This window comes from Equus asinus, chromosome 17 (assembly GCF_041296235.1).
Source record: "Equus asinus isolate D_3611 breed Donkey chromosome 17, EquAss-T2T_v2, whole genome shotgun sequence".
Lineage (NCBI taxonomy): Eukaryota > Metazoa > Chordata > Mammalia > Perissodactyla > Equidae > Equus > Equus asinus.
The window spans coordinates 29,601,908-29,627,859 of NC_091806.1; the positions used below are offsets into that span (position 1 = coordinate 29,601,908).

The 25,952-nt window shown below is 38.6% G+C and overlaps 1 protein-coding gene and 1 pseudogene across 1 annotated transcript; both read left to right on the forward strand.

Annotated features, from left to right (window-relative positions):
- Positions 1–2,067: 2,067 nt before the first annotated feature.
- Positions 2,068–3,066, forward strand: LOC139040629 (putative olfactory receptor 5AK3). Its single transcript, XM_070487370.1, has one exon. The coding sequence runs from the start codon at positions 2,068–2,070 to the stop codon at positions 3,064–3,066; it is 999 nt and encodes a 332-aa protein (XP_070343471.1).
- Positions 3,067–4,064: 998 nt separating this feature from the next.
- On the forward strand, positions 4,065–19,843 carry LOC139040630 (putative olfactory receptor 5AK3; annotated as a pseudogene).
- Positions 19,844–25,952: the final 6,109 nt, after the last annotated feature.

A 25,952-nucleotide genomic window follows, 5' to 3' on the forward strand; every position in this document is an offset into this window, starting at 1 on the left:
TGCACAAAATTATATGAATAATAATACAACAACCACATTATTAGCCACAATACAATTCAGAATGCAAATAGTGGCCAACATTTTTTAGTCCCCTTATGTATCCTTCAATAATTACATACCCAATTATCTTCCATGAAAGTTACAATTATCCTACAATTTATGTGTATTAATCTCATGTATATATGTCTGTGTGTGTGCATGTGTGAATAGAAGAAAGGTTGCTTGTGAGTTTCAAAAAAAAAAGTCCCTTCTCTATTTGTAGTTTCTGCTTTCTCAAAGTGGCCTTTTTCTTTTTTTTTCTTTTTCTTCAGTTATCGGGTAAGCCATGTTTGTTTGTTTGTTACTGATGAGTGAAGGAGGCTTTGATATCTTATGTGAGCTACTAATGATGTGTTTCTCTACAACTTGCTTCTTAGAGGCTCTTAACCAGTACTCATTCTTTCAACACATCTTTCAGCCCTCTTCCAGTGTACATGCTGCTATCATTTCCTGTGCCTTTTGAGGATTCTGAGGTATAAATCGAGTGATTCTCAGCCTCTCCCATTTCTGGTTCAGGATTTGGTCTTCTTGGGTCTGATAAATTATTTCACTCATCAAACCACTTTCCAGGTTGAAAACTTGTACTATTTTTATATCTTCATATGTGTGTGCCTTTGGAAAAATCCTTATTGTGAGATGTAACTGAAATGACATTGGTAAAAATAAAAATGTTGTAATAAATAAATCCCAAAATCTCAGTGACTTATCATAATAGAAGTTCTCAATCATATAAAATGCAGTGGAGGAAAGCAGATGCTGGCAGAGGGCTCTGCTGCACATGGACTGTTGAGAACACAGCTTGGAGGAGGCTGCAATAAGGAACAGAGATAAAGTTGCCAGACTTAGCAAATATAAATACAAGAGGCTCAATTGTATTTTGCAATGGGAAATGCAATCCTATATCACAGACATCCATATGTATGTATACATGTATACACAAAATGAGAGGATTATGTGGCTTGCTAAGAAAGTTATGTAGATGGCAGTTGCACACTAAGGACAGTAGCACAAAGACATTCTGAAGTCTTCAAACATATGTGGACCATGAACATATCTCAGCAAACTTCTCAAGCGAATGCTACAGATTTCAGGAGTTTTAACCAGGATTAAAATGATAAATTGCTTAGAAAAACTATAGGCTGTTTAACAGGTCTAAATCATATTGCTATATTGCTTTAAGCAAATATGGATACCTGTTTAATACAGTGGAAGCATGATTTACTCTATATTTCTTAGAATCACATCTATTAGAATTGAGTCTTCTTTGTAACCATCTTTATTTTAAAAATGAATCCATGGCTCACACATCACTTTATTTTTCCTCAAAAGATTGGCACCTGAGATAACATCTGTCACCAATCTTCTTTTTTATTTCTTCTTCTTCCCAAAGCCCCCCAATACATAGTTGTATATTCTGGTTGTCAGTTCTTCTGGTTGTGCTATGTGGGACATCGGCTCGCCGTTGATTGATGCGTGGTGCTAGGTCTGAGCCCAGGATCTGAACTGGTGAAACCCTGGGCCGCCAAAGCAGAGTATGCGAACTTCACCACCCGGCCGTGGAGCCGGCCCCACATATCACTTTTTCATGTGGTGATTATTTATCAAGAAAATGGAAGGAATATTTGGAAAGCGATAAACCCTATTGTGAATGTTTGCTGTGAAAATCCAACTGAAAAAAAGTGACATAAAATTTCGGAGCCAGGCCGGCCTGGTGATGCAATGGTTAAGTGTACACGTTCTGCTTCGGCAGCCCGGGGTTTGCCGGTTCGGATCCCGGGTGCGGACATGGCACTGCTTGGCAAGCCATGCTGTGGCAGGCGTCCCACATATAAAGTAGAGGAAGATGGGCACGACCGTTAGCTCAGGGTCAGGCTTCCTCAGCAAAAAGAGGAAGATTGGCAGCAGATGTGAGCTCAGGGCTAATCTTCCTCAAAAAAAAAAAAAAAAGAAAATGTTGGAGCCTTTTTCCTTTCAACAAGACATCAATATTTCCCTTCTTTTCCTGGTCCTTTCTAGACTTTGGTGGTCATGACACAAGGAAATAGCACCGAAGTGACTGAATTCTTTCTTCTCGGATTTGGTGCCCAATCCAAGTTGCAGTACGTCCTCTTCATTGTATTTCTAGTGATCTATATGACCTCCATGGTGGGTAATGTTGGAATGATCCTACTCATCAAGACAGATTCCAGACTGCAAACACCCATGTACTTTTTCCTACAACATTTGGCTTTTGTTGATATCTGTTATACCTCTGCTATCGCTCCCAAGATGCTGCAAAACTTCATAGAAGAAAATAAATCAATGTCATTCAGGGGTTGTGTCATACAATTATTGGTTTATGCAACATTTGCAACCAGTGACTGTTACCTCCTGGCTGCCATGGCAGTGGACCGGTATGTAGCCATCAGTAACCCACTTCACTATCCCACACTTATGTCTCGAAGAACCTGCATCCATTTGGTAGCTGGTTCATATGTCATGGGCTCAATAAATGCTTCTGTACACACAGGTTTTACATTTTCACTGTCCTTCTGCAAGTCCAATACCATCAATCACTTTTTCTGTGATGTTCCCCCAATTCTCACCCTTTCATGCTCCAACATTGACATCAACATCATGCTACTTGTTGTCTTTGTGGGATTTAACCTGATGTTCACGGTGTTGATCATCACATTTTCCTATGTATATATCATGGTCGCCATCCTAAAGATGCCTTCTACGACAGGGAAGAAAAAAGCCTTCTCCATGTGTGCGTCCCACCTGACAGCAGTCATGATTTTCTATGGAACCCTGTCATATATGTACTTACAGCCTCATTCTAATAATTCCCAGGAGAATACGAAAGTGGCCTCCATATTTTATGGCATTGTGATTCCCATGTTGAACCCCCTGATCTATAGTTTGAGAAATAAAGAAGTAAAAGAAGCTACAAGGAAATTTGGGCAAGAGAAGGAGATATACTTTTCAAATATGATGTCTTGCATAAATTCTAAGAGAAGAGAAAAAATTAACCGGAAGTCAATGTAGGATGACCAGAATCTCCTCAGCAAAGACTTTGTCTTATATCATGAAGGAAGAGATCTTCTATCCAGGGAAAGTTCCAGTATCTTGAAAGACCAGGACCAGGAGCAGTTGCTGGAGAGTCATTAGCAATGTAGACAGAGGATGTCCTGAGGCCCTGGAGGGGAAAGTTGGAGACTAATGTACAGCATGGTGACTATAGTTAAAATACTGTACCATGTACTTGAAATTTGCTGAGATTTCAAGTATACCTTAAGCATTGTCCTCACAAAAAAAAGAATGAAAATGGTAACTATGTGAGGTGATAGGTATGTTAATGAGCTTGGTTGTGGCAGTCATTTTGCAATGTATATCAATATCAAAATATCAAGTTGTACACCTTAAATATATACAAATTAGGTCGTTGTACCTCAATAAACCTAGGGGAGAAAAGATGATAAAAAAAGAAAAACTTAATACATGTTGGAAAGCCTAAGTGGCCAAATAAGAAATAGGGCACAAAATGGAAAGTCACATAGTACCCTGCATTCAATACTTGTGTGAAATAAATCTCAAAAGGAAATGAACTCTGTGACAAATCAACAAAAGCGGTGAAATCCCTGAGGCTTACGTGAAGGAGGAAAGAATTGTTTCGGGTTCTGGCCCAGGGATGATTAGTAATTGTTGGCACTTATGCAAGAGGAATCTTCCGACCTGACATGATAAAGTAGTGATGATCTGATGTGGCATAACCATACATTATTTCATAAATCATCTGCTACACTTTGGACTGTTTGGGCTCAGCCTAGACTGAGGAGAACAGAAAATACAGACGCCAATCTTGACTGAATCAGTACTTTGTGCAACCATTTATTTATTTGAAATTTCAAACATTTACTCAGGACCTAGTACAAAATCTCTGGGAACCCATAACTTAATCAAATTCCATCTCTAGTAACAGATTTAGGAAGCACCTGAGTCACTCAAAAAATGTTTTCAAGGGCGGAGGTGGCTGAAGCGGCAGCATGAAGAGGACTCCGACCGCCGAGGAACGAGAGCGCGAAGCTAAGGTCTGTTTCTTACCATCTTAGTGTTGGTTTTGAAAAATAAATTTACCATTGGAAAAAAGTCTTAAGGAAGTTAGTGGGAAGATGGCGCCGTGAGTAGTCCTCTTTGTCTCTCCCCCTTCGAGTCTACAATTATTTGGACACTTATCACTTGACAAAGGATATCCAGACAGCATCTCAGGACGTCTGAGATACCCACACGACTATACATCAGAAGGTGGACGGACTTTCCTCCGGGAGGATGTGGAAATAGGTGAAAACTCTCCGACCCCAACAAGCAGCCTAGTACCCGCAAGCGGCTTTCTTCCAACGGACGCCCCCAGAGGATCTACACACATCTAGGGCAGGAGCGAGCACATAACAGAGGAGCGATGGTGGAAACAGGTGACCAGAACCCTACCTAAATCCCCCGCAATTACTCCTAAACGCAGAGGGAAACTTTGGAGTTGCACACCTGAGCCCGCAGGGAGTGTCTCTCCCCGCCATTGGCAGGGAGACCCTGCCTGGTGTTCGTGGTGCCCGGAGGGTCCCAGAGAGAGTCGCTGAGGGTATGGAGGTCTCCCAGCTGCCGTTGCCCACCCTGTGGGAGTAGGGATTGCTGGAGATCTCGGAGAGGACCGGGGCTGGGGGAACTTTCAAAGGCCGGCTCTGCGACCCGGAGGGGAAGCCTCGGAGTTCTGCCCGGGCAGCAGACAAAGCTCTCTGTCTGCCATTAGCAGAGGGGCCATGCCGAGCATTCACAGCTCCAGGAGAGGCCCGGAGAGAATCCCAGAGGGCGGGGTGACCCCCAGCTGCCGTTGCCCGCCCTGTGGGACTAGGGATTGCCGGAGATCTCGGAGAGGACTGGAGCTGGGGGAGGTTTCAAAGGCCGGCTCTGTGACCTGGAGGGGAAGCTCGAGAGTTCCGCCCGGGCAGCAGACAAAACTCTCTGTCTGCCATTAGCAGAGGGGCCACGCCGAGCATTCACGGCTCTGGGAGAGGCCCGGAGAGAATCCCAGAGGGCGGGGTGACCCCCAGCTGCCGTTGCCCACCCCATGGGACTAGGGATAGCCGGAGATCTTGGAGAGGACTGGGGCTGGGAGGAGTTCCAGAGACCCAGCTTCGTAGCCTAGGGGGAAACCCTACAGGCTCACAGCAGCCTTAGGGAAAGCCTCTGCACAGCACCAGTAGAAGGCACCCAGCCGCCAGCCACAAGGCTGGAAGACCCCAGGGCAAAAGCAGCATAGCTAGGTGAACTAACCACAGACTGTAGAAGATGCCAATAGCTCTCCTGCGAGCCATAGAGAACAAGTGAGATTTTGTGGGTGCTGACAGCAACGGAGCGACAAATATAAGTGATCCCACCCCTGGCCGCTGGAAAAGCCCATAACACCGTTGCAGACCCCAAGGAGAGAGCACATCTAGGTGGGCTGCAACAGTAGGCACCAGCAGCCTGAAGCCCCCCTGTGACGGCCCCCACGGCAGAGGAGGGAATCCAAAGGGCCACTGTGGCTACAAGGAGGGGCCCAGGCCCAGTTAGCAACTGTGGACAGGGTTCCTGGTTGGTGCAGTATAAACAGCTGCTCCCCCACCGCAGCAGCTGAAACAAGTGAAAGGAGCAACTAAACTCTATCTCCATGTGGAGGCACAAATCAACAACATCAAGCAATATGAAAAAATACATTAAATCTCCAGAACAGAAAGAAAGTAACAAATACACAGAAAACAATCCCAAAGAAAATGAGATATATAACCTAAATGATGATGACTTCAAAACAGCCATCATTAAAATTCTCAATGAGTTAAGAGAGAATTCTGACTGACAACTCAACAAGTTCAGGAGCTATGTCACAAAAGAGTTTGATACGATAAAGAAGAACCAAACAGAAATATTGGAAATGAAGAACACAATAGAGGAGATTAAGAAAAATCTAGATGCTCTGAACAGTAGGGCCGATAATACGGAGGAAAGAATTAGCAATTTGGAAGATGGCAATATAGAATTGCTGCAGGCAGAGGAGGAGAGAGAAGCAAGACTAAAAAGAAATGAAGAAACTCTCCGAGAATTATCAGACACAATTAGGAGATGCAACGTAAGGATTATAGATATACCACAGGGAGAAGAGAAGGAGAAAGGGGCAGAAAGCCTATTCAAAGAAATAATGGCTGAGAACTTCCCAAATCTGGTGAGGGAGATGGATCTTCAGGTGACAGAAGCCAATAGATCTCCAAACTTTATCAATGCAAAAAGACCAACTCCAGGCCATATAGTAGTGAAGCTAGCAAAAGTCAACGACAAGGAGAAAATACTAAGGAGCCAGGCAAAAGAAACTAACCTACAAAGGAACCCCCATCAGGCTATCAGCAGATTTCTCAGCAGAAACTTTACAGGCTAGAAGAGAGTGGAATGATATATTCAAAAATCTGAAGGACAAAAATCTACAGCCGAGAATTCTCTACCCAGTGAAAATATCCTTCAAATATGATGGAGAAATAAAAACTTTCGCAGATAGACAAAAATTAAGGGAGTTCATTGCCGCAAAACCTCCTCTTCAGGAAATCCTCAGGAAAACCATCATTCCTGAAAAATCCAAAAAAGGAAAGGGGCTACAAAACCAAGAGCAGAGGAGATAAGTAGAAGGACAACAACAGAGAGTAGCAGCTCTTCATCAGAACAGATTAAACCATGGGACGAGAAACAAAGGAAACTGAAGAAAACTGGAAAACGAGACACAAAATGGTAGTGGTAGTCCCCCACATCTCAATAATCACTCTAAATGTAAATGGATTAAACTCCCCAATCAAAAGACACAGAGTGGCAGGATGGATCAAAGAACAAGAGCCAACAATATGCTGCCTCCAGGAAACACACCTCAGCCCCAAAGACAAACACAGACTCAGAGCGAAGGGACGGAGAACAATACTCCAAGCTAATAATGAACAAAAGAAAGCAGGTGTCACTATACTAATATCAGACAAGGTAGATTTCAAAGCAAAACAGATAAAGAAAGATAAAGAGGGACAGTACATAATGATAAAAGAGGCTCTCCACCAAGAAGACATAACACTTATAAATATATATGCACCCAACACAGGAGCACCAAAATTTGTAAAGCAACTCTTAATAGAACTAAAAGAAGACATCAACAACAATACAATAATAGTAGGGGACCTCAACACACCATTAACACCAATGGACAGAACATCCAGACAGAAAATCAACAAGGAAATAGAATTAAATAAAAAATTAGACCAGATGGACTTAATAGATATATATAGAACACTTCATCCAAAAACAGCAGGTTACACATTCTTCTCAAGTGCACATGGAACATTCTCAAGGATTGACCATATTTTGGGAACCAAAGCAAACATCAATAAATACAAGAGAGTTGAAATAATATCAAGCATCTTTTCTGATCATAATGATATTAAGTTAGAAATCAACTACAAGAAAAAAGCAGAGAAAGGTACAAAAATGTGGAGACTAAACAACACGCTTCTCAACAAACAATGGATCATTGAAGAAATTAAAGAAGAAATCAAATATTATCTGGAGACAAATGAAAATGAGAACACAACATACCAAATCATTTGGGATGCAGCAAAAGCAGTCCTAAGAGGGAAATTCATCACAGTACAGGCTCACCTGACTAAACAAGAAAAAGCTCACATAAGCAACCTCAAACGACACCTAACAGAACTAGAAAAAGAAGAACAAACAAAGCCCAGAGTCAGTAGAAGGAGGGAAATAATAAAAATGAGGGCAGAAATAAACGATATTGAAACAAAAAAGACAATAGAAAGGATCAATGAAACAAAGAGTTGGTTCTTCAAAAGAATTAACAAAATTGACAAACCCCTAGCCAGACTCACCAAGAAAAGAAGAGAGAAATCGCAAATTAATAAAATTAGGAATGAGAGAGGAGAAATCACAACAGATACCAATGAAATACAAGACATCATAAGAGAATACTATGAAAAACTATATGCCAACAAATTGAACAACCTGGAAGAAATGGACAAATTCCTAGACTCCTACAATCTCCTCAAACTGAATCAGGAAGAAATGGAGAATCTGAATAGGCCAATCACAAGTAAGGAAATAGAAACGGTAATCAAAAACCTCCCCAAAAATAAGAGTCCAGGACCAGACGGCTTCTCTGGAGAATTCTACCAAACATTCAAAGAAGACTTAATACCTATTCTCCTCAAACTGTTCCAGAAAATTGAGAAAGATGGAGAACTCCCTAACACATTCTATGAAGCCAACATCACTCTGATCCCCAAACCTGACAAGGACAACACAAAGAAGGAGAACTACAGGCCGATATCACTGATGAACATAGATGCAAAAATCCTCAACAAAATTTTGACAAACCGATTACAGCAATACATCAAAAAGATTATACACCATGATCAAGTGGGATTTATACCAGGGACACAGGGATGGTTCAACATCCACAAGTCAATCAACGTGATACACTACATCAACAAAATGAAAAACAAAAACCACATGATCATCTCAATAGATGCAGAGAAAGCATTCGACAAGATCCAACACCCATTTATGATGAAAACCCTCAGTAAAATGGGTATAGAAGGAAAGTACCTCAACATAATAAAGGCCATATATGACAGACCCACAGCCAACATCATACTCAATGGACAAAAACTGAAAGCCATCCCTCTGAGGACAGGAACAAGACAAGGGTGCCCACTTTCACCACTCCTATTCAACATAGTACTGGAGGTGCTGGCCAGAGCAATTCGGCAGGAAAAAGAAATAAAAGGAATCCAAATAGGTAACGAAGAAGTAAAACTCTCGCTGTTTGCAGATGACATGATCTTATATATAGAAAACCCCAAAGAATCCAGAGAAAAACTATTAGAAATAATCAACAACTACAGCAAAGTAGCAGGGTATAAAATTAACATGCATAAATCAGTAGCATTTCTATACACTAACAATGAACTAACAGAAAAAGAACTCAAGAACTCAATCCCATTCACAATCGCAACGAAAAGAATAAAATACCTTGGGATAAACTTAACCAAGGAAGTGAAGGATCTATACAATGAAAACTACAAGACTTTCTTGAAAGAAATTGACGATGACATAAAGAGATGGAAAGACATTCCATGCACATGGATTAGAAGAATAAACATAGTTAAAATGTCCATACTACCTAAAGCAATCTACAGATTCAATGCTATCCCAATCAGAATCCCAAGAACATTCTTCACAAAAATTGAACAAACAATCCTAAAATTCATATGGGGCAACAAAAGACCGCGAATTGCTAAAGCAATCCTGAGCAAGGAAAACAAAGCCGGCAGAATCACAATCCCCGATTTCAAAACATACTGCAAAGCTACAGTGATCAAAACAGCATGGTACTGGTACAAAAACAGGTCCACAGATCAATGGAACAGAATTGAAAGCCCAGAGATAAAACCACACATCTATGGACAACTAATCTTCGACAAAGGAGCAGAGGGCCTACAATGGAGAAAAGAAAGTCTCTTCAACAAATGGTGCTGGGAAAACTGGACAGCCATATGCAAAAGATTGAAAATTGACCAGTCTTTTTCACCACACACCAAAAAAACTCAAAATGGATCAAAGACCTAAAGATTAGGCCTGAGACAATAAGTCTTTTGGAAGAGAATATAGGCAGTACACTCTTTGACATCAGTTTCAAAAGAATCTTTTCGGACACTGTAACTCCTCAGTTGAGGGAAACAATAGAAAGAATAAACAAATGGGACTTCATCAGACTAAAGAGCTTCTTCAAGGCAAGGGAAAACAGGATTGAAACAAAAAAACAGCTCACTAATTGGGAAAAAATATTTACAAGCCACTTATCTGACAAAGGGTTAATCTCCATAATATACAAAGCACTCACACTGCTTAACAACAAAAAAACAAACAACCCAATCAAAAAATGGGCAGAAGACATGAACAGACATTTCTCAAAAGAAGATATGAATATGGCCAATAGACACATGAAAAGATGTTCATCATCGCTAATCATCAGGGAAATGCAAATCAAAACTACACTAAGATATCACCTTACACCCGTTAGATTGGCAAAAACATCCAAAACCAAGAGCGACAAATGTTGGAGAGGTTGTGGAGAAAAAGGAACCCTCATACACTGTTGGTGGGAATGCAAACTGGTACAGCCACTATGGAAAACAGTATGGAAATTTCTCAAAAAGTTAAAAATAGAAATACCCTATGACCCAGCCATCCCATTACTGGGTATCTATCCTAAGAACCTGATATCAGAAATCTCAAGAGTCCATTGCACCCCTATGTTCATCGCAGCATTATTTACAATAGCCAAGACGTGGAACCAGCCTACATGCCCAGAAACTGATGATTGGATAAAGATGTGGTATATATACACAATGGAATACTACTCAGTCATAAAAAAAGACAAAATTGGCCCATTCACAGCAACGTGGATGGACCTCGAGGGTATTATGTTAAGCGAAATAAGCCAGTCAGAGAAAGACGAACTCTATATGACTCCACTCATAGGTGGAAATTAGTAATTAGTATATTGATAAGGAGATCTGATCGGTGGCTACCAGGGAAAAGGGGGGGTGGGGGGAGGGCACAGAGGGGGAAGTGGTGTACCCACAACATGACTAACAAAAATGTACAACTGAAATCTCACAAGATTGTAATCTATCATAACATTAATAAAAAGAAAAAAACAAGGTTTTCAAAAAGATCCTGTTTCCCAAGGAAATGGAGGGATAGAAATGTAGCACTCATTCACAGCCTAGAATAGCACCCCAGAAGCCTGAGAGAACCAACTGGAAGGGTAGCTAGAGGCCAAGATAAGATGAATACTAAGCAAATATCCGTGAAGCAGAAGCCCAAAGCTCAACCGTTAAGCAGAAACCATCTTAAAAAGTTAAAGCACTTAAGAATAAAAATGAATGAGCTGTTGATACACACAACTTAGAAGAATCACCAGAGAATTATACTGAGTGAAAAAAGCCTGTCCCAAAGGTTATATACTGTATGGTTCCATTTACATAAGAGATCAGTGATTGCCTGGGGTTAGGGATGCAGTGAGGTACATGGGGAGAGGAGGAGAGAAAGGATGGGGTAGGGGTGGTTATAAAAGAAAAATATAAGGGATCCTTGTGGTTTGGGACCTGTTCAGTATTCTGACTGTGGTGGTGAGTACAAGAACCTTCAGAGGTGATAAAATTTTATAGAACTTAATACAAAAACACACAGCAATGAGTAGAATTGGGGAAATCTGAATAAGATCAGTGGATTGCAACAGTGTCAATATCTTGGTTGTGGTATTATACTTTCATCTTACAAAAAGTTACCACTGGGAGTGTATTCATTTTCTATTGCTGCTGTAACAAATTACTACAAATTTCATGCTTTAAAACAGTACGAATTTATGTTCTAGTTAAGCAGTCCAAAATGTATCTCTACATCAAGGAGTCAGCAGGGCTGTATTGTTTTTGGGAATTCTAGGGCAGAATCAATTTCCTTGATTTCTTCATCCTCTAGAAGCCACCTCTGTTCCTTGGTTTATAGCTTATTTTCCCCATCTTCGAAAAGAGCATCCGAGTATCTTCAAATTTCTCTCTGACTCTCACTCTTCCACCTCCTTCTTCCAATTTTAAGAACTCTTGGAAAATCCAGGATTTCCAAGGTCGGCTGATTAGCAGCTTTAATTCCATGTGCAATCTTACTTCCTCTTTGCCATGTAACCTAATATATTCACAGATCCAGGTATTAGGATAACAAAATCCTTGGGAAATTGTTACTCTGGCTATCACAGGAGGAAACTAGGCAAAGTGCACAAGGGATCTCTTTCAATTATTTCATAAAAATAATTGAAAATAACCTCAATGAAAATTCTATTGAAAATACATTTATTGAAAATGTTTGTTAATCTACTCTGTGCTTAACCTCATATGCACTATGTTAATCATCATCTTCTCATACACATATATTATCCAGCATCCTGGGTTGCCCTATACTATAGGGGAAGGAAAAGGCTTTCTGCCACAGATGTCTTCCACTTGACAGCTCTCACCATTTTCTCTGGGGTTCTCTCTTACATGTACTTACAGCCTGGATCTACTAAGTCTCAAGAGCAGGAAAAAGCAGTATCCATATTTTATGGCATTATGATTCTCGTGTTAAACCTCTTTATCTAGTGCCTATGAAATAAAGAAGTAAAAGAAGCTCTTCAATCAATAAGGACTAAGTCCTTCTTGCTTGGGCATAAATTACTAACAAAGAATGCCAGATGTGTCCAGGTGGCGAGTGCTCTCCTGCATTTGCTAATATCACATTGGCCATAACAAGTCACACGGCCAAAAGAGATGTAAGTAGAAGTCTGCTGGATTTGAGGAAAGCTTTTGGTTTCCTGATCAAGAGTATATATGTGCTTGTCCCACTGCCTCCTGCATCCTTTTTCCTGCTTTGAAAGGGAAGGTGATGTCTAGAGCTCTAGGAGACATGTTAGACTGTTAGGCAACCAGCATATGGGAAAGACTAAGCAAATCACAAAAGTGCGAGTCTTAGCTTCCAAACTATTGTTAGGAAGGAAAAATGAGTCCCTATTTTTAAACAAAAGGAAGTTGGGTTTTCTTCTACTAGCAGTTGAGCACATTCCTAACTGAGACACTGGTTGTGCACTACGTAATGTTGAATGTCAATTTGCCAGCCTTTTCACAATAACTCCCCTTCACAGGTATGCATCTTAATCAAAAAGCTACAGACTTGTTGAATCTAGCTTCTCCTTTCACTGTTTAAATTAAAGGTCTAGTCCTAGCAGCTTTATAAGCAACACAACTCAAAGCCTCTTACTCCACAAATTATCTGAAATATTCTGATAGTGTAAAGTGCAACTGGAAGAAAAGGTGACTTTATGCAGAGCTGATTTTTAAAATGTATACACTTTCAGAAAAAGAAAAAAAAAGAGGAATCAAGATAAATTTTTTCTTTAAATAAACAATAGTCAAGTGATAATATAAAATACCTCCAAATGATAGTCACTCTATTTGTCACACTAGGGACCACGTGCCCTGAAATTTAGATTAGCTTTGGGTTTCTTTTTTCAGATAGCCATGTTTTTTGCTGATTATAATGACAAGGTCAATTTTCTAGACCTAAACACAGATTCTTAGATGAATGAAATGATGCCCAATCTGATTCATAACAAGAAAATATTTTTAAAAGTGTCGTTCTATAACAAGGCAACCCACACAGGGGAAAAACTCCCTAATAACAGTACATGAATTAAATGTATCTTCTCTAGAAAACTTAAATGTTCTTCAGCAGAAAACAACTACTGAACATTGTTTATTCAAATTCCATCTCAGCCCCTGAAACCTCAGATTCTCAAGGGAGTAAGTATGGATCCCTTAGGCTCCAGCTATAAACTCCCCAATTAGAAGGAACCACACAGAGAGACCTGGTGGGCAATCAGCCTGCACCAGTTGCAGAAAGAGAATCTGGAGGCTGCTCTGGTGTGAGTAAAACAAAGCAAATCCCACTTTTCAACATCAGTCATGTGTCATCCCAGGGTGTGCTGGAAATGGTGTAACAAAAGTGATGCGGGGTCGGTGAGCCGAGGAGTCGAAAGAAAGATTTCTTAGACTCTCAAGATCTGGCAGTAGTGCTCTTTTATTTAGAGAATAGTGTGGAATAGCATGGGGACAGGACCCATGGGCAGGCAGAGCTCCTGCTGCTGCCCCCGCTGGCATGGGGACAGGACCCATGGGCAGGCAGAGCTCCTGCTGCTGCCGCTTCTGCTGCCCCCGCTGGCATGGGGACAGGGCCCATGGGCAGGCAGAGCAGCTGCTGCTGCCCCCACTGGCATGGGGACAGGACCCATGGGCAGGCAGAGCTGGTGCGTGGGGACAGGACCCACGGGCAGTCAGAGCTCCTGCTGCTGCCCCGAGTTGAGGGTTAGGGCTAATTTTATAAGGCATGGGTACGTGATTTATTTTTACTGGAAAAAAAGAAAAAGAAAAAGATGATGTAAAAAGTCATTGAATGATTTCAGTGCAGATGGGGTCTGGTTATTGTGCGGTCATATAACTTTAGATACGAATCTGGCCATATAGATCGGCATGCAGGTGAGGATGCCCCGGGCTTCTCTCTCTGGGGCAGTCCTAATTCATACCATAAAAAAAGTCCACTGGGTCATATAGTTTGGCATGTAGGCCAGGTCACCTTGGGCTTCTCTAGCTGGGGCAGCCTTAATCCACATCAAAAGGACCAGAATCACAGTTCTTAGATATTTCACCCCAAGACCAGGAATAATCACTTCATCCCTGGTGACCCAAAGGAAATGGGTGAAAGAACTGAATTTGGCTGAGCATTGCCTTGGGAGGGCATGAATGAACACTGATTGAAAGGTTAAATGAATATATGAATGGGAATTATTGCCAGTAGTGTATTATTTGCCCGTATTATTATGACCATTCAATGCCTGGCCCTCTGCTTGGAATTCTACATAAATCACCTCAGTTTAAGTCACATCATTACAAAAGAGACTTTACTTCTTTCTCTTCCTCTTTCTTTTGAAAACAATTAAAGCTATTTTTAAAAGAAAAAGGAAGAAGTTTATGAGTTTAAGGAGTTTCTCTCCCCACTCCCATGTTCAAGGATAACCGTTAAAAATTTGGTGTGAAACATTCCTGAGTTTTTTCAAGGATAAATAGAGAAAATGACAAAAAGAGAGAGTGGGAGTGAAAGAAAGTTCTATTTTTTAGTGTCCACACTTTATGTATTGTTCTGAAACTTGCTTGCTCATTTGACAATATGACATGAGCACATTTCCGTAGAGTATATGTTTATTTCATTCTTTTCAGACTAAGCATTGGTCCATAATATGAATCTACTCTGATTAATTTTATTTCCAAATTTTTGCTATTATAAGCAGTGTTACAATGAACACCATTATCTCCTAAGTAATTCTGTGATACCTCTTTTGTAAAAGATAGAACGGAGGTTGAAGGGAGTTACTCCCTTGTTTCTATGAATTCATAGGAGTGGAATACAAACCCAGGTCAGCCTGTCTTCTTTCTACTACAAAATGCTGAATATAAATGAAGCTTCAGAATCAGAAGGGTTCAGAATAGATTAAGCATATTCAAAATATTTGGGTACTTGGTGTGTGTGTGTGTGTGTATTGTGTCCCTTATACTGGTTTTCCAAAGCCCTTGAAAAATGTTCTCTAATATGTCATGCATTTTATTTGAATTCAAAATGATTAAATTGGTAAGGTAAATACCACTGCCCTATCACAATTCTAGTTTAAGTGGACAGTGACCAATTCTAACTTCCTCTCACAAATGCCTTTACTCATTGAATGGAAACCTCCTTGAAAGTGCTGCATTTAATCTGTTTTACAGAAAACTTACCTAAGAAGGCAACTGATACAAACTTATTGTCCCTTAGCACTCACTAAATGTTTCATTGAAGAGAATTGTTTCTTGTTGCATCACTACAGAATTATCCCACTCTGTTTATTTCTCAAGATATTTGAAAGAACCAGATTGCCCAAGAAATATCAACAACAAGTTTCATTGCTGTATTCCCCATCATCAAAGGCACATTCTTATCTAAAACTGACTGTGTCATCTAGGGAACTCGGGCTGTGCCTGGCATTACTGATAATCAGCGTAAAGGAACCCTCTACTGATGTATTAGGGAAATGGTTTTCCTTTTGTGAGGAATTCCCATTATGCACAATATTTAAGGTGTTTGAAAATAGGTTTAAATTTTGTAACAACCATTCATGTAGCCACCATCTAACTTTTGCAACTTGCTTTTTCTTACTCAGCATTTCAGTTCAGAAATTTATCCAAGTAGTTTTGTAGCACCAGTTTACTGAATTCTTCACTGATTTAATAGTTTATTTTTTTCTATGATCAGCAATGCAGATACATTCTTTTGCTTTTATAAGTATATGTATATGTACACATATTCATACATATACTTACACGTATGTGTATGTGTGTGTTTATCCCTGTTTGTATGGTCAAAAAGCTGTCTAGAATATGTGCCAATGGAAATCCTGGAACACAGAGAGGCATATGTTTAATTTTACTAATTATTCCAAGTTTGTCTCCAACATGACTGTGCTAATTTGTTTTCCCACCAGAAATGTGTCTCCACATTATCACCTAAACTGTGCATGTTAGACTAATAAGTGTAAAATTATATTTCAATGCAGTGTTAATATACAATTATCTGATTACTAGTGGGTTGTGTATATTTCCATATTTCTATTGACATATTTGTTTTTCTTTCTATAATTACCCTGATTATATCTTTTGTGAATTTTTACCTTGGGATAATTTATAGAAATTATTTGTTTATACTGGATACTAATTCCTTGGCATTTATATGTGTTGCAAACAAATTTATCTGAGTAAGTTTCCAGTCAGTATCTACTCTTTTTTTTAATAATATTGATATTTTTAATTTATATTTAGTTAGATTTTTACTGTTTCGTATTTTGTGCATTCATATCTTGTTTAAATTTTTTTCTGCATACCTAAATTGTAGATATTCTGTTATGTTTTCTCTCAAAGTTTTACAATTTAAATCTTTATTCCTTTGGAATTAATGTTTGTAAAATATAAAGTAAGAAGACAAATTTTTTTGTGTGTATAAGCATTTATAGGACCACAGTTTATAGGGCCATTGTTCATTGGTGTACATGAACTGTTTTCATACATCTAGCTTCCATTGCCTGTGAGCCTGTTTCTGACATGCTTTTCTCAGTTCCGTTGATCTGTTTGTCTACTCTTACACTAGTACCACTTTATTATTATCACTTTATAATAAGTTCTGATATCTGGTAGGACAAGTTCCCACTTTGTTATCCTTTAAAATTCTCTTAGCTATTTTTAGCTCTTTTCCATATAAGTTATATGTCTGTAAATATGCACATAAAGTTCTCTCCACATTGGAATTACATTGAATTTATACATTCATATGGAGAAAAAATACAATGTTTATACAACTTGGTCTTGATTGCTGATGGAAAATACTTTTTCCCTGCTTCTGAAGTTTCTTTCCTGCAAAGAGAACTTAGTTTGTTAATCACGGCCTTTCTCTCCCCCATTTTATTCACCCACATCCTAGAAAGGTAGAGTGAATTTCTGATTGCTAAGCTTGAGAACAACCAGCATGCCATCCTCTGCCCTTATACTCAGGAGCAGCCAGCCTCCTGAAGCCCTCGTTCTCCTGCATTAGAGAGCTACTTCCCCACAACATGCAATAGGCATGCCTCAGGCACTGACACTAAGACTGGGTAGATATGCCTGTCTGCTTATGATGTTCATTTGAAACAAGTAACTTGACTAATAAAGTCTTCCCCCAGTGTCTAAATGTGATATTATGATTTCCATATATACACTATATTTTATTTCTCAACTTTTTCAACTCCTGGAAAAAGAAGAGCATACCTATTCACAGGATCCTCCTTTGAGAACTCAGCATTTGTTTGCTTAATATATGGATGGATTTGATTAATGTACGTGTGTTTTTTAAAGCTGTTTGCATCAGTAAGTGAGATTTGTTCTAATTTTCTTTTCTCAAACTGTACTTACTTGGGTGTCAAGGTTACATTAGTCTCATGAAATGTGTTGGAGAATGTTTTCTTTCATGACTTATAGGAAAAGATTGCATAATATTAGAATTAGTTGTTCCATAATGTTTGGTAGAACTTTCCTGTAACATAATTGAGTCTAGTGTCTGTCGGAGTAAATTTTTAAATAAGTCAAATCACTTAATTGATTAAAAATATTTAAATATTTTACATTCACACTCACACATAGAGACACACACACACACTGACCACTATCATGCACTATACTCAGCCTTGATTTCTTTTTGCAAAAATAAATATTGAGAATATGCAAATAACATTTATCAAATTATATGCACAATTTTAAATGTCATGGTGCAACAAATACCATGTGTTGGCAACCTAGTGTAAATGGGGAAAAAAATCATTATTGTTTTTACTCTCCTAGGAAAATGAACTAGGGGAAAAAATGGACTTTATCCAATTATTTTTTCAAAACAAGTCATAAGGCAAAAAAAATGATGAATTATTATTTCACATTTAAGAATTTCTGCTCTACGAAGGACATCATAGACACACTTAATGGATGATATGTGAGAAAATCTTTGTCAGGTCAACAACTGACAAGAGATTCAAGTCTTGGATAAACAAAGAACATCTAAAAGCAACTCATTGATAAAAATATAAACAGGCAATTTATAAAATAATAGAATCACAATATTCTAAGAAGAACATGAGACAATGATCACATTTACATGTAATTAAAGGGGAAAAAAACAAATAAAAATGAGATATTACTTTCTACAAATTTTGCTGGCTAAACAATATTAGAGGGTCAGCCGCCTGGCCTAGTGATTAAGTTTGGCATGCTCTGCTTCAGCAGCCCAGGTTCAGTTCCCAGGAACAGACTTATACCACTCATTGGCAGCAACCATGCTGTGGCAGTGACCCACATACAAAAGAGTGGAAGATTGGGACAGATCCACAGATCTTAGCTCAGGGCAAATGTTAGCTCAGATGTTAGCTCAAGGCAAAGCTTCCTCAGCAATTTATATATATATTTTTTTATATTTGTATATATATATGTGTGTATATATATATGCTAATATACTTGTATATAATTCCTATATATAATAAATACACAATTTATAATATATATTTTATAAATATATATATTATACTTCTTTGCTGTTTTTTCTTTGCCCTTTTTCAGCTGATGTTTAATATTTCCTAGCCATAGAACAAAACAATGACACTGAAGTGACCGAATTCATTCTCCTGAGATTTGCTGGCCAACACAAGTTTTGGCATATCCTCTTCATAGCATTTCTACTGATCTATGTGGCCACCCTAATGGGAAATATTGGCATGATCTTACTCATCAAGATTGATTCTTTCCTTCATACCCCTGTGTACTTTTTACTCCAACATTTGGCTTTTGTTGATCTCTGCTATCACTCCCAAGATGTCACAAAACTTTGTTGGGACAGAACAATCCATTTCATTCATAAGATATATGATCCAATTACTAGTCTATGGTGCTTTTGCAACAAGTGATTGCTATATCCTGGCTGCTATGGCGGTGGACCATTATATGGCCATCTGTAACCCTCTCTACTATCGAATACTCATGACTCAGAGAGTCCGTATGCAGCTCGTAATTGGTTCATACTTCATGGGTTTTCTAAATGCTTCTGCAAACACAAGTTTTACTTTCTCATTGAACTTTTCAAATCCAAAAAAATTAACCACTTTTTCTGTGATGAACCCCCAATTCTTGCCCTCTCATGCTCCAATATTTACTTCAATGTCTTGCTACTAACAGTCTTTGTGGAGTTTAGCTTGGCATTCACTGTGTTGGTTGTCATCTTTTCCTATATATGTACCCTGGTTGCCATCCTGAAGATGTCTACTGCTGCAGGGAGGAAAAAAGCTTTCTCCACATATGCCTCCCATCAGAAAACAGTCACCATTTTCTATGGGACTCTCTCTTATATGTATCTGCACCATCATAGCACAGAGTGTCAAGTGCAAGAAAAGATTACTTCTGTGTTTTATGGTACTATTATTCCCATGTTAAACCTCCTCATCTACAGCCTGACAAAGCTAGATGTGAAATAAGCCTTAAAAGGTTTTGGAAAGAAGGATTTCTAGTTTGAACCTTGATTTCTAACTCAACATGGTTCAACAAGCAAACTAACAGTTCTCTCATATTTTTCAACAGCAGAAGATGTAGCAAATGTTTGTGAAATACAAAGGCATTCCTTAATTGTGTCAATAACACTGAAAGATATTGAAAAACATCTTAAATATTAAATAAACTTCTACTTCCTATGTTTCTGAAAGAGCAAGCATCTGAAAAGAAGATCTTTATATTGCTTCTGTACATTTTGAAGAGCCCTTTTTTCAAATAACTGCCTTTAAAAAAGAGAAAAGAAAAGGGAAGTATATAATCAATGTTGTTAACTGACCCCAACAACTATAATATAAAGACTCACCAAGACAAAAATCTTTTCTGATCTTCCCTTGAAAGGTACTGTTGCTCTTGTTTTTACTCTGTAGCTAAGCTATTTTAGCATTGTAAAGAATAATTAAAAGGGCAATTTCTTGGGAGAAAATATACAGAAAAGAAAGAGAAAAGAAAGAACAATTGAATTAATCCTCATACATATTCAGACATTATGGGTAAATATCCTTCCTTTCCATATAGGGTCTCTAACCAACTAGAAAGTTGACACAGGAATATGGAAAATATAAAGCATATCAATTTTTTCTTGATAAACTTGTATTTTAAATATAACTGGAACCTCCAACTATACCCATTTGCAGCTGGACACATTAGGAAAACAAAATCCAGTGCTGAGTTCGATATTACAGAGCAAACTCATTTGCCAAGAATTGATGCTTTATTTTCCTCAACCTCCAAGAGTGGGGAAAGATGGAGGAATCCAGATTAAACACTAGAAGTAATACCTGGGTCAGGACATGAGTGTTGCATCCACTTGGAAAAAAAAAGAATCAAGCATGCATCCATCCTATGGACAGGCAGTGTTAACGAAAAGGCTGAGGTCACATGTTATATTTCTTTTCTCAATCACATTAATCAGTTAAACCATTGGAAGTTGCAAGTGAAAGGATTGACAGGATAGGAGTTCACTCCCTTTCTGAACACATCCAGAAGTTGCTACCCTATGGGCTGAGGCAGGAACACTGGGATATGGAGCCATCTGGCCACACATCCAGTTGCATGAGCAGCGTGGGATAGGTTGCAGAGAGATCAAAGAAAAGACCCAGAGACGGCATGTGAGACATAAGAGTTTATTATGTCTCACTGTTGGGAAGTGTGCAGTGGTGACCAGCAGGACAGAGCTGTGCACCTGCACCCACTACCATGAACAGGGAAGGGGTTGCTTATCTAAGCAGGGGAACCAAAGGTTAAGTGCTTGCTAGGAGGGATTGTCCTTGCATGGCTGATATCCAAGGATCAGTAGCTCACATGGAAGGTCTCTGTTCCTTCAGATCTTAATGTTCATTGACAGAAAAAGTTACAATACCTGATGGTTGGCATCCTGCCAGAAGAGAGCCTGAAGGGCACATGGTTGAGATAGGGCATGGAGGCTAGCCCTTACACTCCACCCTCCATGCATCTGGATTACCCTCACAATCTTATCGCGCCATTCTTCTGTGGAGTCCCTTGGGCCAGACACATAGAGGAGCATTATAACCATATACCACAATAGCAATAGAGAGCACAGCAAGACAATCACAGCAACAACAAAAAGGAAAGAATGCCAAAGAACACTTTCCACCATGGTAACCCCATGTTCACTGCATCCCCGGCAGTTGGAGCAATTTTGTAAGGCACCGATTTTATGTGCCTGATCGGCAAAGGTTGGCATTTGTGGTCCTAAGGATGAAAGCAAGATGTTTAGAGGGACCCATAATAAGAAGATCATGACAGTCCAACAAGACACACACAGTTGCACTGTCTTGGGTTAGTATGGTACCAGCCTGTGGTTTTAGACCAAGATGGCAAGACACCAGAGGGAAACGATGAAAGTACCTTGAAGAACTGGAGACCCTGGACTAGTAAGTTTGGAAATTTTGAGTGGTCTTCCCACAATATAGGGTGTTTCTGTGATATCTTGTTCTGAGCCTTTCCTCCACAGGGCTAAGAGACCACAGGAAGCAGGGCTCCACCTGACAGTCTCAGAGCCAAGTGACCACATGGGTCCCAGTGGGGAGCTCTTGTAGCAGAGGCAAAAGTAAGTTGTTCTGAGTGCTCAACTGTGGTTGTAGTTTCTCTCTTTGATTAGCTCTTATTGGTAGGCATAATGTTGTATCAGGTCTTTTTTTTCTTTTTTACTATTGTGGTAAAATTAGTTTATAACATTATAGAAGTCTCAGCTGTACATCGTTATATATTTTGATGTCTGTGTAGATTGAATCATGATCACCACCCAAAGACTAATTATAATCCATCACCACACACATGTGCCTAATCACAGCTTTCATCCAACCACCTCCCTCCTTCCCAACTTGTATCCACCATCCAATCTCTCTTTCTATGTGTTTGTTTGTTGTTGTTTTTATATTCTACTTATCAATGAGATCATATGGTATTTGACCTTCTCCCTTTGACTTATTTCACTTAGCATAATGTTCTTAAGGTCCATCCATGTTGTCACAAATGGCTGGATTTCATAATTTCTTATGGCTGAGTAGCATTCCATTGTGTATATATACCACATCTATTTTATCCATTCGTCCCTTGATGGGCACCTACGTTGCTTCCAAGTATTGGCTATTGTGAATACTGCTGCAATGAACATAAGGGTGCACGTATATTTATGCATTCATGTTATTTGGATAAATACTCAGCAGTTGAGTAGCTGGATCATATGTTAGATCTATTCTTAATTTCTTGAGGAATCTCCATACAGTTTTCCATAGTGGCTGCACCAGTTTCCACTCCCAACAGTTATGTATGAGGTTTTCCTTCCTCCACATCCTCTCCAACACTTATTGTTCCCTGTCTTGTTAATTATAGCCATTCTGAGGGGCATGAGGTGGTATCTCATTGTAGTTTTGATTTGTGTTTCCCCAATAGTTAATGATGTTGAACATGTTTTCATGTGCCTGTTGGCCATCTGTGTATCTTCTTTGGAGAAATGTCTGTTCAGATCTTTTGCCCATTTTTTAATTCAGTTAGTTTTTTTGTGGTTGAGATGTATGAGTTCTTTGTACATTTTGGATATTAACCCCATAACAGACACATCGTTTGAAAATATCTTTTCCAAGTTGTTAGATTGTCTTTTCATCTTGTTGATGGTTTCCCTTACTCTGCAGAAGCTTTTTAGTTTGATGTACTCCAATTTGCTTATTTTTTCTATTGTTTCCCTTGCCTCGTCAGACATGGTACTTGAAAATATCCTGCTAAAACCGATGTCGAAGAGCATACTGCCTATGCTTTCTTCTAGAACTTTCATGATTCCCGGTCTTACATCCAAGTCTTTAACCAATTTGGGGTTAATTTTTGTGCATGGTATAAGATAGTGGTCTACTTTCTTTCTTTTGCATGTGGCTGTCCAGTTTTCCCAACACCATTTATTGGAGAGACTTTTCTTTTTCCATTGTATGTTCTTGGCTCCCTTATCGAAAATTAGTTGTCCATAGATATGGGGGTGTATTTCTGGGCTTTCAGTTTTGTTCCATTGATCTCTGTGTCTGTGTTTGTGCCACTACCATGCTTTTTTGGTTCCTATAGCTTTGTAGTTTATTTTGAAGTCAGGGAGTGTGATTCCTCTAGCTTTGTTCTTTTTTCTCAGAATTTCTGTGGCTCTTTGGGGTCTTTTGTTGTTCCATATGAATTTTAGGGTTCTTTGTTCTATTTCTGTGAAAAACGTCATTGGAACTTTGATAGGGATTGCGTTGAATCTACGGATAGCTTTAGAAAGTATGGACATGTTAACTATGTTAATTCTTCCAACCCAAGTGCACAGGATATCTTTCCATTTCCTTGTGTCTTCATCATTTCTTTCAATAAAGTTTTATAGTTTTCAGTGTATGGGTCTTTCACCTTTTTGGTTAAGCTTATTCTTAGATAATTTATTCTTTTTGTTGCAATTGTAAACGGGATTGTATTCTTAAATTCTCTTTCTGCTACTTCATTGTTAGTATATAGAAACGCAACTGATTTTTGTATTCTTATTTGTATTCTACACCTTTACTGTATTTGTTTATTATTTCTAAAAGTTTTCTAGTGGATTCTTTAGGGTTTTCTAAATATAAAATCATGTCGTCTGTAAATAATGACAGTTTCGCTTCTTCCTTTCCAATTTGGATGCCTTTTATTTCTTTTTCTTGCCTGACTGTGCTGGCTAAGACTTCCAATACTATGTTAAGTAAGAGTGGTGACAGTGGGCATCCTTCTCAGGTTCCTGTTCTTAGAGGGATAGCTGTCAATTTTTCTCTATTGAGAATGATATTAGCTGTGGGTTTGTCATATATGGTCTTTATTATGTTGAGGTACTTTCCTTCTATATTTAATTCAGAGTTTTTATCATAAATGGATACTGTATCTTGTCAAATGATTTCTCTTCATCTATTGAGATGATCATATGATTTTTATTCTTCATTATGTTAATGTAGTGTATCACATTGATTGATTTGAGGATATTGAACCATCCCTGCATCCCTGGAATATATCCAACTTGATCACATTGTATGATCTTTTTAATGTATTATATTTGATTTGCTAGTATTTTGTTGAAGATTTTCTTATTGAGGTTCATCAGTGATGTTGGCCTATAATTTTCTTTTTTTTGTGTTGTCCTTGTCTGGTTTTGGTATCAGGTTAATATTGGCTTCCTACAATGAGTTAGGAAGCTTCCCCTCCCCTTCAATTTTTTGAGAGAATTTGAAAAGGATAAGTAGTAAGTCTTCTTTGAATGTTTTCTAGACTTCACCAAGTAAGCTATCTAGGCCTGGGCTTTTATTTTGGGGGATGTTTTCAATTACTTTTAAATCTCCTTACTGGTGATTGGTTTATTCAAATTCTCTATTTCTTCTTCTTTCTTTTTTCTTTGGATGGCTGTATGATTACAAGAATTTGTCCACTTTTTTCTAGATTATCCAATTGATTGGTGTTTAGCTTTTCATAGTATTCTCTTATAGTCTTTTTGTATTTCTGAGGTGTGCATTGTAATTTCTCCTCTTTCATTTCCGGTTTTATTTATTTGAGTCTTCTCTCTTTTTTTATGGTGAGTCTAGCTAAAGGTTTGTCAATTTTGTTTATCTTTTCAAAGAACCACCTCTTGGTTTCATTGATCTTTTCTATTTTTTTAGCCTCTATTTCATGTATTTCTACTCTGATTTTTATTATTTTCTCCCTTCTACTTATTTTGGGCTTTGTTCATTCTTCTTTTTCCAGTTCTTTTAGGTCCACTGTTAGGTTGCTTATTTGGGATTTTTCTTGTTTTTTGAAGTAGATTTGAATTGCTATAAACTTCCATTGTAGAACCGCTTTTGCTGTATCGAATAGATTTTGCCACATTGTATTTCCATTTTAATTTTTCTCCATGTGCTTTGATTTCTTCATTGACTCAATCATATATCAGTAGCACTTTGTTTAATCTCCACATTTTTGTGGCTTTTCTTATTTTCTTCCTGCAGTTGATTTCTAGTTTCACACCTTTGTGGTCAGAAAAGATACTTGGTATTATTTCAATCTTCTTAAATTTATGGAGACTTGTTTTGTGGCCTAACATGTGATCAATGCTAGAGAATGTTCCATGTATATTTTAAAAGAATGTGTATTCTGTGGTTTTTGGAGGGAATGTTCTATGCATATCTACTAAGTCCATCTGGTCTAATGTGTAATTTAAGGCCAATATTTCCTTATTGATCTTCTGTTTGGATGGTCAATCTATTGGTGTAAGTGGAGTGTTAAAGTCTCCTACTATTATTGCATAGCTGTCTATTTCTCCTTTTATATCTGTTAATAGTTGCTTATATGTTTAGCTGCTCCTGTGTATGGTGCATAGATGTTTACAAGCGTTATATCCTCTTGTTGGATTGTTCCCTTTACAATTATGTAGTGCCCTTCTTTGTCTCTTGTTACGGTTTTTGTTTTAAATTCTATTTTGTCTGATATAAATATTGCTACCCCAGCTTTCTTTTCTTTGACATTTGCATGGACTATCTTTTTCCATCCTTTCACTGTCAGTTTGTAAGTGTCTTTAAGTCTGAAGTATGTGTCTTG